Below are 20,311 nucleotides of genomic sequence, written 5' to 3'. Positions count from 1 at the left end.
ATTGTATAATATATTGTATTATGTTATATATAGTGTATTATATCATTATATTATTATATTTATTATTATAAAGGATATTATAAAGGATATTTAAAATTGATTAAAAAACTAATTAAAAAGCATTTAAATGAGGATGACAAAGGGGCAATGACCCTTTTTCCTTCTGTTCCTTTTCCATCCTCTTCTCCCCACCTTTTTTTAACCCCTCCTCTCCCAATTCCAGCCTCATCCCTGCCCCCAATTCCAAAAGCTCCGCCTCCCACCTCTCCAATTTCTGGGAAAACTGTTGTTGACGCAGCCAGGATGGCACCACCCCCTTCCCCTCACCACCCAGAAATTCCCAAAAGATTCCCAAATTTCCTCCTGTCAATCAGAAGAATTTCCAGCAGTGGAATTTCTTTAACCTCTCATCACCAATAGGCAGCAAAGGATAATTATTATTAAATTAATTAATTACAAATACTCCTCGGTTTTCCACCTTGCAAATATCTGGGATTTTGGGTTGAACCTGCCTGGGGTTGGCTCTTTCCGGGTTTTTTTTGTTATTATTCCTATTTTTCCACCCCAAATTCCAGCCCAATCCCACAGAACTCCCACAGAATCCATGAATTCCGTGAGATGTGGAGGGAGAGGATTCAAGGTTTCGCTGTGAAGTAATTCCATGAAAATTCCACGTCCACAAGCTACAGAAATCCGCAATTCCCAGAGCACGGGAAAAGAAATAAAAATAAACAAAAATTATGAAAAAATAAAATAAAAAAAATTAAAAATAAAATAAAATAAAATAAAATAAAATAAAGTAAATATATATATATAAAAATAAAATAAATAAAAATAAATAAAATAAATAAAAATAATAATCCAGGAGCAGAACCTGGAGCTGGAATTTGGGAGTTTTGTGCTCCTCACTTCCAGCCTCTCACCTTGGCCAAGAAACAAGGAAATTTAGGAAAAACTGAAGGAATTCTGCACAAAATCCCCCAAACAAGGTTCCTCTCCCAGTTTTCAGGATTCCCTCTACAGCTGCCTTCCCCAGTTTTTTTCCAGATGTGCCTTTTTGCTTTCTGCCTGTATTTTTAATCAATATATTTCATTACACTGATGTTTTTTAGCACCAGCCCGACCTTCCCCAGGAATCCCCCTGGGATTCCTCTGTCACGACTCCAATTTCTGCACTATTTTAAAAAAAAAACAAACCACCCAACTTTGACTCAGGGGGGAAAAAAGAAATAAAAATGAATAAACCAGACTGAAAAATCTACCAAATTGCTGAAATCCTTGCACTGTTCACCATTTTCTCTTTACTCCTCTCATTCCAATTTTCTCCAGGAATAATTTTATATTTCCTTCCACATCAGTGACAAACAGCCGAAACATTTCGTAATTTTGGGATTAATCACCTTCCAGGGAAGGATCTTTTTAACTTGGAATTGTGTCCTGCTCTAAATCCGAGAGGGAAAAACCACCTTGGGGAAAAAAGCAGAGCCCCGGTAAAAACCGGGAAGAGCTGTTTTCCACAGGGATCTGAGTGACTCAGGCTTGCATGAGACAGGGATATAATTTTCTGGATGAAGTAGTTCAACAAATCTCTTTTTTTTCTTTTATTTTTTATTTTTTTCACCCTCTTAAGGGGAAAAGAAAATAAGAAAAAAAGAGTTTTAAAATTGTTTGTCCTTTGGAAACGAATCGGGGAAATGAGACAAAAAAAGCTTTCCATGGAGGGGGGTGGAAAAAAAAAAAGTGGGAATTTTTTTTTAAGGAATTTTTTTTTTTAAGGGATTTTTTTTGGAAGGAATACTCACATAAAACTGGTCCATGTCCCTGTCCAGCCCCATGTTGGGCAGGTCTGGCATCATGTGGGCCACCACCTTAAATCCGGCGTCCTTGGCCAGGTGGAAGGACTCGCACACGGCCTTCACCGTGTGACCCCTGGGAAAAGAGGGAAAAGGGGTCAGGAAAAGCGGGAAGAGATGTGTTTTTTGGGATTATCCGTTATTTTTTGGGAGGTTGAGTTTGGAGGTAAAGCTGAGCCTAGAAGGGGGTTTGTTAAACATGGAAGTTGTTTGTCTGCTGCGAGGCTCCGGGTTTTGCGGAGGCGGAGTTTGGGAGTGGGAATTTCCAGGTGGGAAACGCGGGTTTGTGTCACGCGTCCTCAGAATAAACCGGGAATGGGAATGAGGGAAATCAGACAGAAATTCCTTCAGGAGAAACTCCCCCGGCTTTTGGGAGGTGCCAAACCTGGGCTGGGTTGGGATTCCAGGAGGATTCCGTGTTCTCCCACAGTGACACTGATCCTGGGGGCATCTGGAGCCCAAAAAACGCGGAATTTCCCACAGTTCTGCGGAAAATTCCTTTTCCCTTCCTCCTCCACGGCTGGCTCCAAGCTGGAGATTCCCACCACGGGAATTCCCACACAATCCTGGCTCTCTCCCACATTCCTGGACATTCCCTGGGCACTTCCAACCTCTCCCATCCCAGTTTTCCTCCCAATTCCTGGAATTCCTGGCACCCAGATGAGCTCTGCAGGTGGTTTTTTTTTTCCCCCCCTCCTCCAAATCCCTCGGGATAATAAAAAAAAATCCAACTCCCTTTGGGCATCCCTGTGCTGATTTCCCCTGAATTCCAACCCTCACGGAAACTAAACCAGCTAGTTTTAGTTTTTTTAGTTATTCCAGGTTTTTTTGGGGACCTTTTCCTCCCTCTCTCGCAGAGGATCCAACCCCTCCGTGCAGCTTCCAACCCAGCCTTATTTACCATTTTTTAAAATTTTTTTTTATTTTTTCCAGGAGTCTCAACCCTGTTTTTCCGAGCCTGTTCAAGGACAGCATCACTCAAAGACCTCGAGCAGCCTGAGGGGAGCCAAGGGGAGCTTTGCTTCATAAATAAAAATTATTTTCCTATTAGGAGCGGGATCCGAGCCGCATCAATAACTCGATTATTTGATGCCTTAGCTCCGCTCTTCAACATTTTTCTGCCTCACGGCCGCCGAAAGCGCTCAGAACCCTCACTAATGACTTATGGAACATAATAAAAAGTCATTTACAAACAGTTACCCTAATTGGTTCTAATCTTGACATTTCCCTACCAGCGAAATATTAAAAAGTTTCGAGCCCAAAACGCGTCTCCTCCTCCCCCAGCCAGACGCAGAGAAAAGCAAAATGAGGTCGTCTCGACGGAGAAAAAAACTTGAATTTTGCCTTTTCCTTGGATTTTTTTTTCCTTTGGATGCTCCAAAGACTGGGAGAGGTTGAGGAGCCTTTTAGGAATTCTGCAAGGAGCCTTTAAAAATTGAATTTCAGGTGGGGAAAAGGAGTGGGTTTTAAGGGCTGATGAGGAATTGATTGTTGAAATGAGAATTGGAATGATTTGGATTGGATCTTTCCCTCTGGAATGCTCTGGCACCCAGAAACCACCCCGAAACGGGAGTTTTAACCCTAAATAAATGGATTTTCTTGTGTTTTGGGGCCGTGGCTGTGATCTCCAAACCCCAATTCCTTCAGGATTCCTCCTTGGAACCTCAGAGAAGAAAATGCCCAACGTTTTCAGCTTCACTTCGGTGCCTCTGAGGTGGGAATTAACCAAAATGTGCTTTTTGAAAAATTTAAAAAATTTTAAAAATTTAAAAATCTCAGGATTTTCAGGCTTGAAAGAAAGAAAGAAATAGGGGTTGGTTTGTATGGGGGGGGCGGGTGAAGAAAATATCCCAAATTTTCCTGCAGAGCACAACAAGTCTTTGGGCCGAAATGAGAAGGAATGAATCGTATTTCCTCCTGGAAATGAGTTTTTCCAATCCCTAAGGATTCTGTAAGCTTGGAATGACTTTGGGGAATCTCAACCTGGCCGGTGTCACCTCTCCTGTCCCAAAAAACAGGGAAAAAGGTGGAAAACGCCCCAAAAAACAACAGAGCGTTGTAAATTGTGATTTATTTGGGCCAGGAACCTCCCAAAATTGAATTTATTGGTGGTGTCAGGAGGAAAAGAGGTGCTCAACACACAGGGAGAGAATGAATATATTAAAAAACAAAAAAAAGAGAATGAATATTTTAAAAAAAACCAAAAAAAGAGTGGATAATACAGGAAAAGAATGGATACATTAAAAAAAAAGAGTGTGAAACCCAGGGAAAGAATAAATACATTTAAAAACAAAAAAATCAGCGAAAAAGGGAAAGAACAGATACATTAAAAAGAAAAGAGAGATGGGCAATACAGGAAAAAAACCAAGTTAAAAACCCAAATGTAGGACACAGGTGAAAGGATCCAAGTCCCAACTGAAATATTCCAATTCCATTTCCTCCTGCTGCGGAACCCACAGAATTCCCACAGAATTCCCACAAAATTTTCTCCATGGAAGGGCCCAAGAGAATCCCCGGAGCCCTGGGGATGTCCAGGGGATCTGGATCACCCTGGGATCGTGGGAAGTGTCCCCGAGGTTGGGATGGAGGGTCTGTGAATCCCACCCAAACCACTACAGGATTCTGGGATCAAGGACAATCAGGATCCATCCCGAGGGATTTTTATGGAATTTGGGGATGGAAAAGGGAAGGAAGACCCTTCCTGGAGTCCCCAATTCCCAGTGAGGCCCCTGGATCCCAAAATTCCTTCCCGGAGAGGAGCTGGGATGGGAATGAATCCAATCCCAGGCTGGGAGAGCTGGGAGCGTCCAGCTGGAGGAGGGAAGGATCCAGGGAATCCTTGGAGCCTTTTCCAGAGGGAAAGGAGAGCTGGAAAGGGATTTGGGATAAAGGATGGAGGGCCAGGAGCCAGGGAATGGCTTCCCACTGGGATCTTGGAGGGGAATTCCAGGCTGGGAGGGCAGGGAGGGGCTGGGATGGAATTCCCAGGGAAGCTGCGGCTGCCCCTGGATCCCTGGGAGTGTCCCAGGAAAGGCTGGAGCAGCCTGGGATGATGGGAGGTGTCAGGGTTGGAATGGGATGGGATTGAAGGTCTCTTCCCACCCAAACCGGTCTGGAATTCCAGGATTCCATGGCAAGGGAAGATTTTTCCAGGAAGTTGGATGCTACAGTTTGGGATAGCAGGAAAATTCCGTGCCCATGGAAGGGGCTGGAACAGGAGGAGCTTTAAGGTCCCTGGAGGAGGGGAGGGGGAAGAATTCCCACCCCAAATCCTTCCCTTCCTGACCTGTTCCCAGCACAGGGATGAAACACCCGAGGGAAAAGTGGGATTTGCAGAGGGGAAAAGCCCCTCTCCAAATTTCAGCTAAAATCCCAACGTCGCCTGGAAAGGGGAACTTGGGAAGGAATTCCTGTCTGGGCTGGAATTCCCAGAGAATCCCTGGATCCCTGCGAATGTCCCAGGAAAGGCTGGAGCACCCTGGGGTGGTGGGAGGTTGGGATGGGATTGAATGTCCGTGAATCCCACCCAAACCATCCCAGGATTCTGTGGAATTCACGGATGGAGCTCTCAGCGGCGCACAGCCACAGCAGGGCCCAGCACGGCCGTGAAGCGGGATTTGAGGCGGGATTCCCTGGAATGGCGCTCCCCTGACCTGTTGGTGTCCCTGGCCACGTCCTCGTAGACGCTCTGCACGCCGATCTCCAGGCGGGTGCAGCCGTAGGAGAGCATGGAGCTGAGGTGCTGCCGCAGGCAGTAATCCGGCCGCGTCTCGATCGTCATCCCCACGCACTTGGTCAGGCTCCGCTCCGAGTACCTGCGCGTCGGAAAGGCAGAATCAGACAGGAATTGTAATTATGACTCTTTAGCCAGAGAGGTTAAGGAAGAAATACAAATGAAAGCACGGTTTGAATAATTCAAAGAAACCAGAACAAATTCTTCCTCCGATAAAACGAAGCTGGGACCCCTCTCCACAACTTTATAAGGAAAAGACCAAAGTACCCTGAGATATAAAATTATGCAAAAATGGTGATTCCTATAGGTCACACACAAATGTTACTGTGTTATAGATATATATAAAGATTGGTTAGTGAAGGAACAGAATATTCAATGTATAGATTATATAAACAATTGTAAAGGAGAGCTCGCTCTTCTCGCTCCTCTTTTTCCTGCTCTTTCCCCGGCTCTCTCACTTCTGTTGCTCTCTTTCTCGGCTATCTTCAGTCCTGAACTCATGTGTTCATGTTCTACCCCTTTCTGTTCCCTCTGAGCCTGCTCTGAGCTTCATCTGCTGCCTCTCAGGAGATTTTATTTCAGGGCTCTCCCTCACCCACGGCGCCCTGAAATAAACTGCAAACATCCAACTCGACTGGAGAGAGGTCGACCATCCGCGCCCCGAGGAATATCTTACGCCTGCGCCGGGAAAAACCCTACCCCCCATTAAAATCCACCTGTTTTGGGGTTTGGGATAAAGCTGGGGGAGCTCCTGGTGTCTCCCAGGTGAGGAGTTTGGAGGATTGAAGGTTAAAATTCCGGGATTCGGGGGTTTGGGCGGAACGATGCGCCGAGACGCGCGTTGATACGAGCTGGGGCGTGGTCATTAATTGGGGGTGTAATTAATGCAGTCTGGGGGTTGTTTTGGGTTGTGGAAGCGGCCTGAGGGGGGTTCACAAGGATATCCATGGAAAATCCCTTCGGGAGCGCGCAGTTCCCAACCTCGCCCAAGGACAAAACCAAAATTCTTGGCTGGGCTTTTTTCTCATTTTGTTTCTCATTTATATCCCTGCTGGTCTAACGAAGACTAATTACTCCAAATGGCAAAAAAACCCCACTCCTGATCAAAAAGGGGATCAAAAAAGGGGGAAAAAAGGGAAAAAGTACAAAAGAACCCAAAGGGAAGCTCACAAAAGGAAAGCATCGATCCCCACCATCACCAGCCAGGAGAAAACTCCTTTCCACAGGAGAATCAATTCCCTGCAGCGTTTTTTCCCTCAACTTTGAGGTGTTTTTGTCACAAACCAGGATATTTCAGGGGAAATCAGGCTCTTTAACGGCCCCAAATGATGATTTTTGGGAAATGCTGCTGGACAAGGGGACACCTTGAGGAAGAGAGGGATGTTATTCCCATACCTGCACGCCCAAATCGAAGGGATGACTAAGTTCAGCTCTTTATTAGGAGTCTGTAAAGATTCATCATCCCATTGATGGAAATTTCCAAATGGAAATAAAAGCTCTCAGAGCAGCATGGAACAAAATTTCCAACCCCCACCAAAAAAATAAAAAAAAAATTAAAATCCTTCAAACCTCAAAAAAAAAAAAAAAAATCCCAGCAAAAACAAAATTCCCCAAAGTGGGCTCGGACTCATTAAAAAAATATTAACTCCCTTCAAACTGTTGTAATCTATATAAAAACTGAGATATTTGGGGGATGGGCTGTCAAAAGAAACATTTAAAAAAACCAAATAAAACAAACAAACAAACAAAAAAACCTCAATAAAAACTACGTGAAAACATTTCCAAGTTTGTGGCTCACTAATCTGACAGCCCAATTGTTTATCACGTCAGGGAAAACACTGCCAAAGTGTGATTCATTAACAGCAGACTCCCAAACACCCACTTTGGAAGACGTGATTTGCAAAAATTAAGAGGGGAAATTGGAGCAAAAGAGGAGGAAAAAAATTTTAAAAATAAAAATAAAGTCTTTGGATAAGTTGGGACAAAGGGTACCCGCTCCTATTAACACCTAAAATCAGGGTAGGGATACAGAGGGGAGAGAAAAATAATTAAACTGCTGTAATTTGCAGAAGAAAGAAAGAGAAATTTGATTTTTTTTTTTAATTTTTTTGGGTGTCTTTTCTCCGCTGGAAAAGGTTCGCTCAGATATTCAAGGCAAAAGGCAAAGTGGATTTCATTCAACAGACCAAAGGCAGGGGTTTGATTGGTTTAGGAGCCAAACACAAGAAATATCAGAAGTGGACATGAATTAATAGCTTTAGTGGATTTACATAACCCTGCCTTTTTCTGCGGGGAATTATCGCAGAGTGCCCATAAAAGCTGAGCTGGGTATTATTACCCAGCACAAAGCTGTATTATACAGCTAAATTACATTTGATATTTTATTAAAAAAAATAAATTAAATAAAATAAAATCTATTTGATGCTGTTTTATATTTAATTTCCACGTTTTGCAGCGCCGGGGGTGAGCGGTAAAACAGAGCTCGGAAAGGCAGGAAACACCGAATGAGGGGCATCTCCTAAATGCAGATTTACATCAGGACAGGCAGGGATTTAAGGGTTTTTTTAACCAGATTGTGAGGATTTTTTAGCTTAAAGCAGGGTTAGATCCAAGATGGGCATTTTCCAGTCAGCAGAGGGGAAAAAAACCCAAAAAAAACCTGGAAAACTGATGTGAGCTTAGGAATAACAACTTCCTCAGTGGGAAAAGCTTCTGGATGACAAATTTCCCAGAGCAGTTCGGGTTGGAAGGGACCTTAAAGGTCATTTCAGTCCCCTTCCACTATCCCAGCTGGCTCCAGCCTGGCCTCGGACACTTCCAGGGATGCGGCAGCCAAAAATTCCCTGAGAATTCCATTCCAGGGAGGAATTCCTTCCCAATATCCCACCCAAATCTCCCCTTTCCCAGCAGGAAGCCGTTCCCCACCTCATCCCTCTCCGCCTCTCTGGATGAGCCAAGAACCCAGCAGAATTCCCTCCAGGAATCTCCTAAATTTCAGGTTGAGCAGTCAGGGAGTCAGACCCGAGGAGTTCTGTCTCCTGCCCGTTAACCATCCCCAAAATCCCGGGATGCTTCAGGTTGGAAGGGCCTTCAAAGCTCATCCCGTTCCCATCCCGTATCCTTGCTCTGGGATATTTGGAATTCTTGCATCATCCCCACCCCTATTCTCAGCTCCCCTCCAGCTTTTTGTGGCCTCCTGCTACCAAAAAAAGCTGCCCGGCTCCGCAGCCGCGCCGCAACTGCATCCAGCTGGGACATGATTTGCCTATTCCCGTCCAATTTCCCACTATTTATGCAGTCAGGGGTAATTTGGTGTCTGAATCATACGGAAAGCTCATGATTCTGTGACTTCAGCCCGGAATATTCTCTTCCAGAGATTTCGGTGCTGCTCAGAATAGAATCCTGCCCCGTTCCTAGAAAAGCTGCCGGACGTTTTTCCATCCTGGCGCAGAAGGGCAGGAATGGGGGTTTATCCCGGAGCTGCCGGGATGGATGGCTGCTGCCAGCCCTGAGAAATGAGGATTTTGATGATTTTGAACGCGGCTTTAAACACTAGCCCGGAGGCAGAACCAGCGGAATCCCGTCAGAAACCGTCGGGGTCAACCACGGCGATTTTCCGCTTTGGAAATCCATGGAAAGGGTCTCATGTTGTACTGGGCTCTTTCTGGATGTCAAACACCAGCTCTGGGTCAAATCCCCTGCAGAATTTTAGGGATATTCCGCATTTCTGCCCATCCCCGTGAGCTCAGGAAGGGGATCCGAGGGATTTATGCTGGCCATGGACGCGATGGATTTGCCAGCACCGAATCTTTAAAAACAACGCAGCTCCAGCCGCAGATCCTGCAGGAATGCTGAGGTTATAGGAAGAGGGAATTGCCTCCTTCCAGGCAGGAAAATCTGGGAAGTGGAAACGCGGAACTCTGAAGGGAGGGACTTCAGGATGCCCACACACAACAGGTGATGAAGAATTCCTGATGGAACTTCACCAACTGGATAGAGAAAACATGGAGAGCCGAGAGCTCCACCCGTGAATTCCGTGGAATCCTGGAATCCTGGGATGGTTTGGGTGGGATTCACAGACATTCAATCCCATCCCAACCTCCCACCACCCCAGGGTGCTCCAGCCTTTCCTGGGACATTCGCAGGGATCCAGGGATTCTCTGGGAATTCCAGCCCAGACAGGAATTCCTTCCCAAGTTCCCCTTTCCAGGCGATGTTGGGATTTTAGCTGAAATTTGGAGAGGGGCTTTTCCCCTCTGCAAATCCCACTTTTCCCTCGGGTGCTTCATCCTTGTGCTGGGAAAAGGTCAGGAAGGGAAGGATTTGGGGTGGGAATTCTTCCCCCTCCCCTCCCCTCCTCCAGGGACCTTAAAGCTCCTCCCGTTCCAGCCCCTTCCGTGGGCACGGAATTTTCCTGCTATCCCAAACTGTAGCATCCAACTTCCTGGAAAAGCAATTCCTGCAGCCTGGGCTCCCATCTTCTCTGGTGGCTTCCCTTGCCATGGAATCCTGGAATTCCAGACGGGTTTGGGTGGGAAGAGACCTTCAATCCCATCCCATTCCAACCCTGACACCTCCCATCATCCCAGGCTGCTCCAACCTTTCCTGGGACATCTCCAGGGATCCAGGGGCAGCCGCAGCTTCCCTGGGAATTCCATCCCAGCCTCTCCCTGCCCTCCCAGCCTGGAATTCCTCTCCAAGATCCCAGTGGGAAGCCATTCCCTGGCTCCTGTCTCTCCAGCCTTTTGCCCAAGTTCCAACTCTCCTGGAGCTCCTTGAGGCTCGGGAAGAGGCTCCAAGGATTCCCTGGATCCTTCTCCGTGTCAACATTCCCAGCTCTCCCAGCCTGGCTCCACAGGAGACGAATTTTCCCTTCATTCCTGAATTTTACCAACAAACCCCTTGGAATATTTCTCCTCCTCCCCTGGAACACAGAATTATTTGGCATTTGTGGCACGGCACCGCTGAGGATCCCCCGCATCATCATCCAGGAATAATCGGGAATCAAGACAAGAGAACAGCAGGAGATGAGAGAGGGGCAATTTTAATAATAGGCTGACCACAGAGGTTCATTATGCAAATGAGGCAGCTGCTAAGTCATGCAAATGAAGATCCACAGAAGATCTGTGCAGACAGCTTTCGTGAAGTCAGTGATTACAGAGCTGTCTGAAACAGGGAGAAATAAAGGTGAGATAATTAATTTTAATCACCGGCGAACCTTTTGAGCGAATTCGCGGAGAAACCGCCGCCGCACTAAGCAGACCTTCGGATCAGAAGCCTGCCTCTTAAATAAACTCATTTTTCCACATCTAAAAGGCAGCTACTCCTCCACCAGACGCGGGGTCTGGAGCGCTTTCTCCCTCAGAGGAAGAACAGCTCCGGTGACAAAGCCTCTCCATTGAACTCTGCTCTCCAGACAAAAGCCTCGTCAGCTGAGAGACCCCAAGATCAAAGACTCAATTATTTACAGCCAGCTTCCCAAATCCCCAGCCGGGATGAGGATGGCTGAGAGCCAGGAGGAGTGTGGAGAACTCCGACTCGGAGTGGGCAGAGTGACATCCTTGCTCTGAGAATCCTCACTCCTGTAAACCTCCTCTTTGGTTTGCTCGTTTTGGAGAAGCAGAGAACGGAAAAAGGCCAAAAAAAACCCCAAAGAGAGCAAGAAGAGGTGCAGGAAGCAGCAGATGCTGCAAGAAGAAGAGGCTCAAAGGGTGAAGTGAAGCGATCACCAGAAAATGTTTAGGGAAAGAAGGATCTAAACCAACTCATCCACGCCGAAAAATTGCCTGCGCGATATTCCAGCGCTACTCCATCCCTGGAAGTGCCCAAGGCCAGGCTGGGCTTCCACCTGGTCCCGTGGAAGTTGTCCTTGCCCACAGCAGGGGGTGGAATGGGGTGGGCTTCAAGGCCCCTTCCCACCCAAACCGTTCCATCATTTTATGATTCCTGAAGGCAAAGATGGAATAAATGACGGGAATTGTTGGCAAGAATGTTCCTGTTACTGTTGGTGGTAATGGATTGGGTTCCAATTCCCATAAAAAGTGGTGCTCCAAGCCCAAATCCAGCACGGTGAGCGGTCACAGCCGGGCAGGGGAACGCCCTGCTGCTCATCCGCCCTTGGCCTATCCCAGAAAAACCCCGGACAAAAACAAACCAGCAAACGTTTGCAAGCTTAGAGTCACAGAATTATTTCAGTTTGAAAGGACCTCCGGGATCATCGAGTCCAGCCATCCCCCACCGCTGACCCCTGTCCCCCAGTGCCACATCCACAGGGATTTTAAATCCCTCCAGGGATTCCACCACTCCCTGGGCAGCTGTGCCAGGGCTGGACAGCCCTTTCCAGGCAGGAATTGCTCCCAATATCCAACCTAAACCTCCTCTGGTGCAGCTTGAGGCCGTCTCTTCTTGTCCTGGCCCTATTCCCTGGGAGAAATCCCAATCCCACCTGGCTGTCCCCTCCTGTCAGGGAATTCCAGAGGTAAAAATCCCCTCAGGAGCCTCCTCTTCTCCAGGCTGAGCCCCTTTCCCATCTCCTTCAGATGCTCCTGGAGCTCCAAACCCTTCTCTGGACATGCTTCAGCCCCTCCATGTCCTTCCTGGAGGACAGAAGTGTCCTTAGAAAAGACCCTCAGAGTCTTGTGGAGAGATTGGAATGCTTGGAGGGTTGGGTGAGAAAAAACAAGAATTTTAATCAGTGACCGAAGGAGCCCTGGGCCAGGAAAGCTCCCGGTCTTAACTTGGGGAAAAGCAAAGATTGGGAACATCCAGCACCACAAACATTTAAAATGTCACAAATAAACCCCTCCTGGAGCCCTCGAGCAGCAGCAGCAGCCCAGTGACATCTGTAATTGCAGAATTAAACCCAAAAATGACCCCACGGGTTTCTGAAGGGTAAATCGTGTCACTAAAACCCACGAGGATCTCATGTGCCACATCCTCACCCATTGCTTAAATTACCTCCTTGATCTCGATCTTTAACAGCTCTGCTTTATCACAGGGCAGTCTGTGCAACACAACCAGCAAGAATTCATTCAGCATCCACAATTTCCTGTGAATAACCCCAGAATCAGGGAATATTCTGACAAAGCAGGTGGCATCTTACTCAGCTGACACGTCTCAAAAGCTGCAGGTTTGATGATTGCCCAGAGCAGCCATTTCTGAAAGCTCAAATGCCAATTATTTGACTTTATGCTGCTCCCTTTTTATTACAACATTTTTATTACAACGTTTCAGTGCTTTCTTTATCACCAGCACCGGGATTACGACGCAGCGGTTTGGTTTCTTAGCAGCATCAGCTTCCCAAGGTTCAAGCTTTCAAATCCTGAAAAATTTCACTAAAAATACACCCATTTATTGACTGAAACACCATTTCCCAATTTTGATAAGGTAACAGTATCTATGCCTGCTAAAAGATAAGGGAGAACAACTTTTTTCTCCGTGAGATGCCACCAAGAGATAATTCTGATTCCTCTTCCTGTGTCACTTGGTTCAAAATCCACAACGGGATCCTTTCTGAGGTAAAAATCCTAAACCACACCCATTTTCTCCTCTTTCTCAATGTTTTTACCACATTTTAATCCCAAGGAATGGCCCTGCCACCTGAAATCACTCCCAAGAAGGAAAGGCCCAGCACAAGCACAAGCAGCTCAGCTCAAAGATACTTCAGGCCAAATCATTCTGAGGTAAAAACCCTAAAACATCCCAGTTTTCTGCTCTTTCTCAATATTTTTACCATGTTTTAACACCAAGGAATGGCTCTGCCACTCAAAATCCCTCCCAAGAAGAAAAGGCCCAGCAGGAGCACAAGTGGTTCAGTTCAAAGATACTTCAGGCCAAATCCATTATGAGGTAAAAACCCTAAAACACACCGAAAACACATTTGTTTCTCTTCTAAAACACTTAAAACGTATTCGCATCTCTTTCTCAATATTTTTACCATGTTTTAACCCCAAGGAATGGCTCTACCACCTAAAAACCCTCTGGAAAAAAGGCCCAGCAAAAGTGGCTCAGTTATGAGATGCTTCAAGCCTAATCATTCTGAAGTAAAAACCCTAAAACTCCCCTGTTTTCTTCTCTTTCTCTATGTTTTTACCATGTTTTAACCCCAAGGAATGGCTCTGCCACCTGAAACTGCTCCCACAAAGAAAAGGCCCAGCATGAGCACAAGTGGCTCTGGTCAGAGACGCTTCGGGCCTAATCTGTTCTGAGACACTTCAGGCCAAATCCATTATGAGGAAAAACCCTAAAACACACCAAAATCAAGTTTGCTTCTCTTCTAAAACCCATAAAACGTATTTTCTCCCCTTTCTCAGTATTTTTACCATGTTTTAACCCCAAGGAATGGCTCTACCACCCAAAAACCATCTGAAAAAAAGGCCCAGCATGAGCACAAGTGCTTCAGTTATTAGGTGCTTCAGGCCTAATCATTCTGAGGTAAAAACCCCAAAACTCCCCTGTTTTCTTCTCTTTCTCTATGTTTTTACCATGTTTTAACCCCAAGGAATGGCTCTACCACCCAAAAATCTTATGATAAGAAGGCCCAGCACGAGCACAAGTGGCTCAGTTAAGAGCCTCTTCAGGCCTAATCCAAGCAGGGCTGTTTGCATGGACTAATTAACCGCCTGGCTGTAACGAGGAGCAGGAATGGCAGCTGCCAGAGAGGAAAGAGCTGTTTGGTTTATTTTTATTTCCCTCACAGCTTCCATCCAGGACCTCTGGGCAAGGTCTGGAGGGATCCTGCCACTCCTGCCAAGCAGGCCAGAGCCGCTCCTGCCACGCTGGGCTGATAAATGCGTAATTATCCCAAAAGCCGTAATCACTGCCTGCTCTCAGAGACATCCAAGCAGGTCCTGAAAGCTCTGTCTTAGCTCAGGAAGCAAAATAAATAATTAAAAAGTAAAAAAAAAAAAGACACTGAACAGAAAAACCCTGACAAGACCTTCTCACACTGCTGGGTTTTTCGAGCCTGCGGTGTTTTCATCCATCAAGTTCACGGCAACAACAATTCAGAGAACTTTTTTTTTTTTTTTCCCCAGCAACAAATTATTAGCCAGCTGTAACTGCAAACACCAGGATGAATTAACATATGCTGGAGTGAAATATTTCCAACAAGGAAAATGCGTGGCTGGAACAAGAGCTGAGTTGAAACCTCTTTTTTTTTTTTTTTACCCACTGCCATAAAAAAATAAATGTTTAGGGGCGGGGGGGAAAAACCCAAACAAGGCTAATTTAGGCAAAGCAGTGCTTATCTCCTCCTCCCTTATGTGAGCTCTCTGCTTTTCCCAGAGAGCAGAGCCAAATTACAGCTTGGAAATTACGACTTCACGTTTCTCCCGGCAGAGAAGCAGCAACACCAGGTCCCAGACTCCTGGCACTGAAATTCAGGGAGACCCGAGTCTGGAATTGGACTCCCTGATGTTTTTAGTGGTTGTGGTGTTCCCAGGATCACAGCTCAGTGTTTGGTCCCTCTCAGCCCAACCACGGCCTGCAAAAGGAAATTATTCCTTTGGATTTAATTCCCATTTCACCAGATACCGCCAGTTCTTGTTGTGTCAGAGAAAAACCAACATTTATCCTTCTTTTCTCTTCTCTGTGCCACCCAGGACCTCATAAATCTCTGTTATATCTCTCTCAAATATCTCTTCCCTGCTTCCACAGCATCATTTTCCTCCTCCCTGATTTTTAAAGGGAAGAAATGAGCAAAGTTCAAGCTGTGAACGAGGCGGCTCCACGACACCATTTCCCACTTTCCTCTCTATTCCCACCGCTGTAATTCCTCACACTGAGCTGGTTTTTTAACTAACACCAAGCACCAGGGCTGTGCTTCTCACAGTTATCAACTAAAACTTTAAAATCTTACTCATGAGTGGCATCAGCCAACTTGGAGATGGTTGTTTTGTGGTAAAAACAGGAAAATCTCTTTTATAAACAATATTTTATATATATTTATATATATATATACACTGATTTTCTCCTGCCCTTTCACAACAGGTCAAAACAACCTGTTCCAGCCCAGGGACACCGCTAACGATGGCTGTTGTGTTAATTAATCATTTAATCCATCTTTCAGTATCTTTCAGTAATTTCTGCATGCAAAAACCTCCACTCTCATTCCCACAATGCGGTGAAGGGTTTTTAGAAGCCCAGGCAAAGTGACAGAGATTTGTCAAATGCTTCAGAGAAAGCCACGAGCCGAATGTGTTGTTGAAAGCGTTTCTTATAGCCGGAGGGCAGGAATTCATCTGCCACACGATGGGAACAAGAACCTCTCTGTGCTCAATCTACGTAAAGAAGGAGGCGCTTTGGGGTTTCAGCCGCTGAAGGAAAACAAAATCTTGTCCTGATAAATAAAACCCAGGCCCGACACATCAGCAAAACGCATTTCGCAATGTGTCTGGAAGAGGAAAACGCACAATAAAATGTAAAATGTGCCATGTTTGATTTATCAGGTGAGGAGGGATCACGCTTTGCTTCACCGCGAGCTTCAATCTCAGATCAGCGCGTGAATGTCGGTAAAAGAAAGCCGAGGATTCATCTCAGATATGGGGAATCCAGCACACCACCCATCATCCCAGCTTGGGTTTCCTGCAGCTGGGACGAAGAGATGATGGATGAAACTGTCCCAAAGCTCCTGTCCCACAGATTTCCCCTCTCCTTTAATTCCCACTGACGGCACCTGGCGATGACACCCGAGGAAAAGAAGCCGCGAAAGTCATCCTGAAAGATGTGACAAAGCTACGAGAAAGGGAAGGAATGGTTCAGAGGATCAGAAGTTTGAGAGGCCTGTGAAGATCTGGGCCTGCTACAGGTGAGGGTGAGGTTCCCTGTGCCAACCTGCAGCTCGTCCCCCATCCACAATCACAGAATTAGGAATTTATTACACGTGGAAAAGACGTTTAATTCCAAGCAGCATCGCCAAGCCCAGCACCCACCCCTGTCCAAAGCACCGCTAAACTGATTTCTTTGTAAAAGTAATGACCAGCCCTGCCAGGCTACCAAACCCACGCTGAACTGGGAGAAATCCCATTTCTGAGGGATAAAATCCCATTTCTGAGGGATAATAACCCCGACAGGGATGATTTTCCAAACCAGTTTTCGGCTGGCGATGCAGGAGGAGAGCTCGGAACAAAGCGATGCTCAGCACAAAGAGAGAAAATTGGAGACGCTTGGAGCCCTGGCGTTTCTGAAAGAACCGAATGCTTTTCTCAGGAATCATTTGGGGATTTCACAGAACCACACAATCACCCAGCGGTTTGGGGTGGAAGGGACCTTAAAGGTCACCCTGTCCCCATCCCCTGCCACGGGCAGCGACACCTTCCACCACTCCAGGTGGCTCCGAGTCCCGTCCAACCTGGCCTGGAACTCATTTAGGGATGAGGCAGCCACAGTTTCTGTGGGAAAACTCTGCCAGGGCCTCCCCACTAGGAGGGAGGAGCGATCCAAGGAGTGATTTCCGTGCAGTAATCCAGGATAAATGCTCACGAGCGTCTCTTCGCTTCAAGCTTCTCCTTTCAGGGAGCAAAAAGCAGGTTTGGGCAGCATTCAGCCAAATATTTCATTTTGGTCTCTCCTCTCGCTCAGCTTTGCCAGCTCTTCACCACAGCGAGCACGGAGCACCCTCAGCCTGGAGAACAAAGCCTTGCAGAAAACTTCCACGAGGAGAGGCCCCCAAGATTTGTCCTTGGTTTTTCTCATCTCTGCGGCGCGATTACTTCGGGAAAAACTTGAAAGGAAAACCATTCTGCCTGTTGCCAAATCAATACAATCAACCATTAGGTCATAATTATAAAGACAAGCTTCCCAGGGAACAGTCAATACAGAGTTGCAGGCGTGGGCTAACAAAGGATGCAGGAAGTGAAAAAAAAAACCACAACAATCTCCTTACATCTAAAATTACGGAATAAACAACACGACAGCCTCTTTTATTAAATCCGCCCTGAAATTCGAGTTTTTTCCTGCTGTGCTTGATGAGAGAGACGGAGCTGGGTGAGACTGACACCGACTCTCAAAAAAACCCAGCTCCAATTTCAGCTCTGATATCGACTCGCTGCGGCCTAAAAAAAGTTGAATATTCTCAGGAACAGCCACTTCTCAGCTCTTTCTGGGGAAAAACATCGCAAACTGAAGGCCCTGAAAGTGCTGCTGCATAAACCAAGCGTCCAGCCCAGCCCTCTGCTCTTTTGGTTTCTTTATCCACCTCTTAAATGAGAGTGTGCTCGTCCCCATCTGACTCTGCCAGAGAAAACATTTAGCTCGAGGAAGGAAAACAGCTTGATTGCTGCTTTGAGGAAACGAAGGAATTGTATCCATAAAATTATAAAGAGAGCTAATAAAAAGCAGCCATCAGCCAGAATTGCCACTGGAGATGCCGTGGTTTAGCTCATCTTGATCTCCTGCCAAAGCAAGTCCCTCACCTATAAAGCTGCGATAGGATGGCGCTCGAAAAAGTGGAAAATGTGAAAATCCTCGTTTTCCCCACAAAAACACTCCTGGGTTTGCTGCAGCAGCTCCAGGAACTCCTTTTGCTCCCCCCTGCAGCTCCGAGGTGCCCACAGCTCCTCCTCCTCGGCACGGGGCTGGAAGGAGACGAGCTTCAAGGCCCTGGCCGAGCCGATTTTATGATTTTACTCAACTTTTAACGGTGGTTGAGTCATTGTTTGGGAGATGATTTCAGCTTTCAGCTGCTGCATCGTCCTCGGGCACAGCCATCCCTCACAGCTCCAGGGACCATGTGCTGTCCTGAGGAACAACTTCCCGGGATGGTGAGGTGAAATAATTCCTGTCACGGCTAAAAGCCCCTTCTCAAACGGCAGAACCCGGATTTTAATCAGAAATGCACAGAGAGGAGACAGCCAAAGGTGAGCGACCGCCCGTGTCTTCCCCGAGGCAGGGAAAAGAAGGGACTGTGGGTGCTGGCCTCTCCTGCCGAGGAACAAGGGATGGGATGACAGGAATGGCCTCAAGTTGTGCCAGGGGTGGTTTCGATGGGATATTGGGAATAATTTCATCCCTAGAAGGGTTGGAACGAGCTCCCCAGGGCAGTGGTGGAGTCACCAAGGCTGGAAGTGCCCAAAAACATGGATGTGACACTTGGGGACGTGGTTTAGCGCTGCTGGCTGGACTTCATAACCTCAGAGGTCCTTTCTAAACTGAATTATTCCACGATTCCATGGTCTGGAAAAGAGAAGGGAACCAGAGACTGGAAGGTGCAGGAGGATCTTCCATAAAGCAAGGATTGGAGAAGCTCAAGGAGCCAGAAATGGGAGGTGGAGGTGGAAACTCCTCCGGTCCCAGCACTCCTTGGGGTGGGATTCCCTTACCTCCCCAAAAATCACAGCCGGAGCTGGATCCCTCCCCGCTGATTTCACCCCCTCCAAGGGTTCCTCAGGCACCAGGAACCCCTGAGCCGAGCTCTGAACCCGCCAGCTGAACCCACACCTCACCCCAGAGCTGCCAGAGGAAAAAGGGGGAGGTTATTTTCACCCGGGGAACCAAATCCCGCTGATTTCCAAATTTTCAGAGCAGCGCACCGACCGTCTCCGCAGACGGAGCAGGCCAAGGTCGCGCAGAGAGTTAAAAAACGAGGTCACCGCACACCCCAGACAGAGGGGGAGCAAACCAAGGCTGCACAAACACCCTCCAGCTTTTGAGCATCCCAACTTCCCGAACTTCCGAGCCGTGAGAAGCGCAGGACTCCCGCTGCCACGCGTATTTCAAACCAAACAGCCCCTGCTCTGCCGCAGCAAAACCCCGACACCCTCCCGGAAAAGTATGAAAATTAAACCCTTTTTTTTGTGTGTGTGTTTTTTTCCCCCCGTTCCGCACCGATTGCGCCCACCATGTCACCAGAAAATGAGTTTTCTTTCAAATTAATTTAGCGCCGTTGAAAGGCGGCAGCTCTGGGTTTACAGCGTCAATGAGGCGAGCAGAGCACAGCTGAGGGAACCATAAACCACATCTCCCCGTTTCGCCAGCTCGTTTTCATCGGGGCTGCAAAGCAATCTCTGCGGGAGAAGGGGAGCGTGGGTCCCCCGGCAGCGCCGCGGGGCTTGGGATGATGGGTTTGGATCGCTCGCGTCCTTCTGCGGCTCAGAGAAATTGGTGATATTCGAGTTGGTGCCTGCTCGGAAAATCAGAATATGGCAGTGGCTGCTCCTGCAAGGCGCAGGATGGGGTGAAACACGAGGGGATTCACCCAAGGGTGGTGTTAATGATGAGGGGATTCACCCAAGGGTGGTGTCAGCGATGAGGGGATTCACCCAAGGGTGGTGTGAACCACGAGGGGATTCACCCAAGGGTGGTGTCGACAAGGGGAATCACCCAAGGGTGGTGGGAACGATGAGGGGATTCACCCAAGGGTGGTGTCAATGAGGGGATTCACCCAAGGGTGGTGTGAACCATGAGGGGATTCACCCAAGGGTGGTGTCAATGATGAGGGGATTCAGCCAAGGGTGGTGTGAACGATGAGGGGATTCACCCAAGGGTGGTGTGAACTATGAGGGGATTCACCCAAGGGTGGTGTCAATGAGGGGATTCACCCAAGGGTGGTGTGAACCACGAGGGGATTCACCCAAGGGTGGTGTGAACGATGAGGGGATTCACCCAAGGGTGGTGTGAACAACAAGGGGATTCACCCAAGGGTGGTGTCAATGATGAGGGGATTCACCCAAGGGTGGTGTCAATGAGGGGATTCACCCAAGGGTGGTGTGAACTATGAGGGGATTCA

At 47.3% G+C, this 20,311-nt stretch overlaps 1 protein-coding gene across 3 annotated transcripts in view; it reads right to left on the bottom strand.

Moving 5' to 3' along the window:
- Positions 1 to 20,311, bottom strand: part of ELP3 (elongator acetyltransferase complex subunit 3) — a 48,079-nt gene that overhangs the window by 14,305 nt on the left and 13,463 nt on the right. Inside the window, exons 5-7 of one of the 3 annotated variants that reach the window (XM_033513130.1) lie at positions 5,507 to 5,668; positions 1,803 to 1,929; positions 400 to 683 (exon numbers count right to left, since the gene is read on the bottom strand). In XM_033513130.1, the coding sequence (XP_033369021.1) occupies positions 636 to 683; positions 1,803 to 1,929; positions 5,507 to 5,668 (337 nt within the window). In that variant the 3' untranslated portion in view covers positions 400 to 635. Of the gene's footprint in view, positions 1 to 399; positions 684 to 1,266; positions 1,467 to 1,802; positions 1,930 to 5,506; positions 5,669 to 20,311 lie in introns of those variants that run through there. The other 2 variants (XM_033513131.1, XM_015623090.3) reach the window with 2 other exon arrangements.

This window comes from Parus major, chromosome 3 (genome assembly GCF_001522545.3).
Source record: "Parus major isolate Abel chromosome 3, Parus_major1.1, whole genome shotgun sequence".
Classification (NCBI taxonomy): Eukaryota; Metazoa; Chordata; class Aves; order Passeriformes; family Paridae; genus Parus; species Parus major.
Note: the sequence above shows the minus strand (reverse complement) of the source record. Positions and strands in the feature narration are given on the sequence as shown.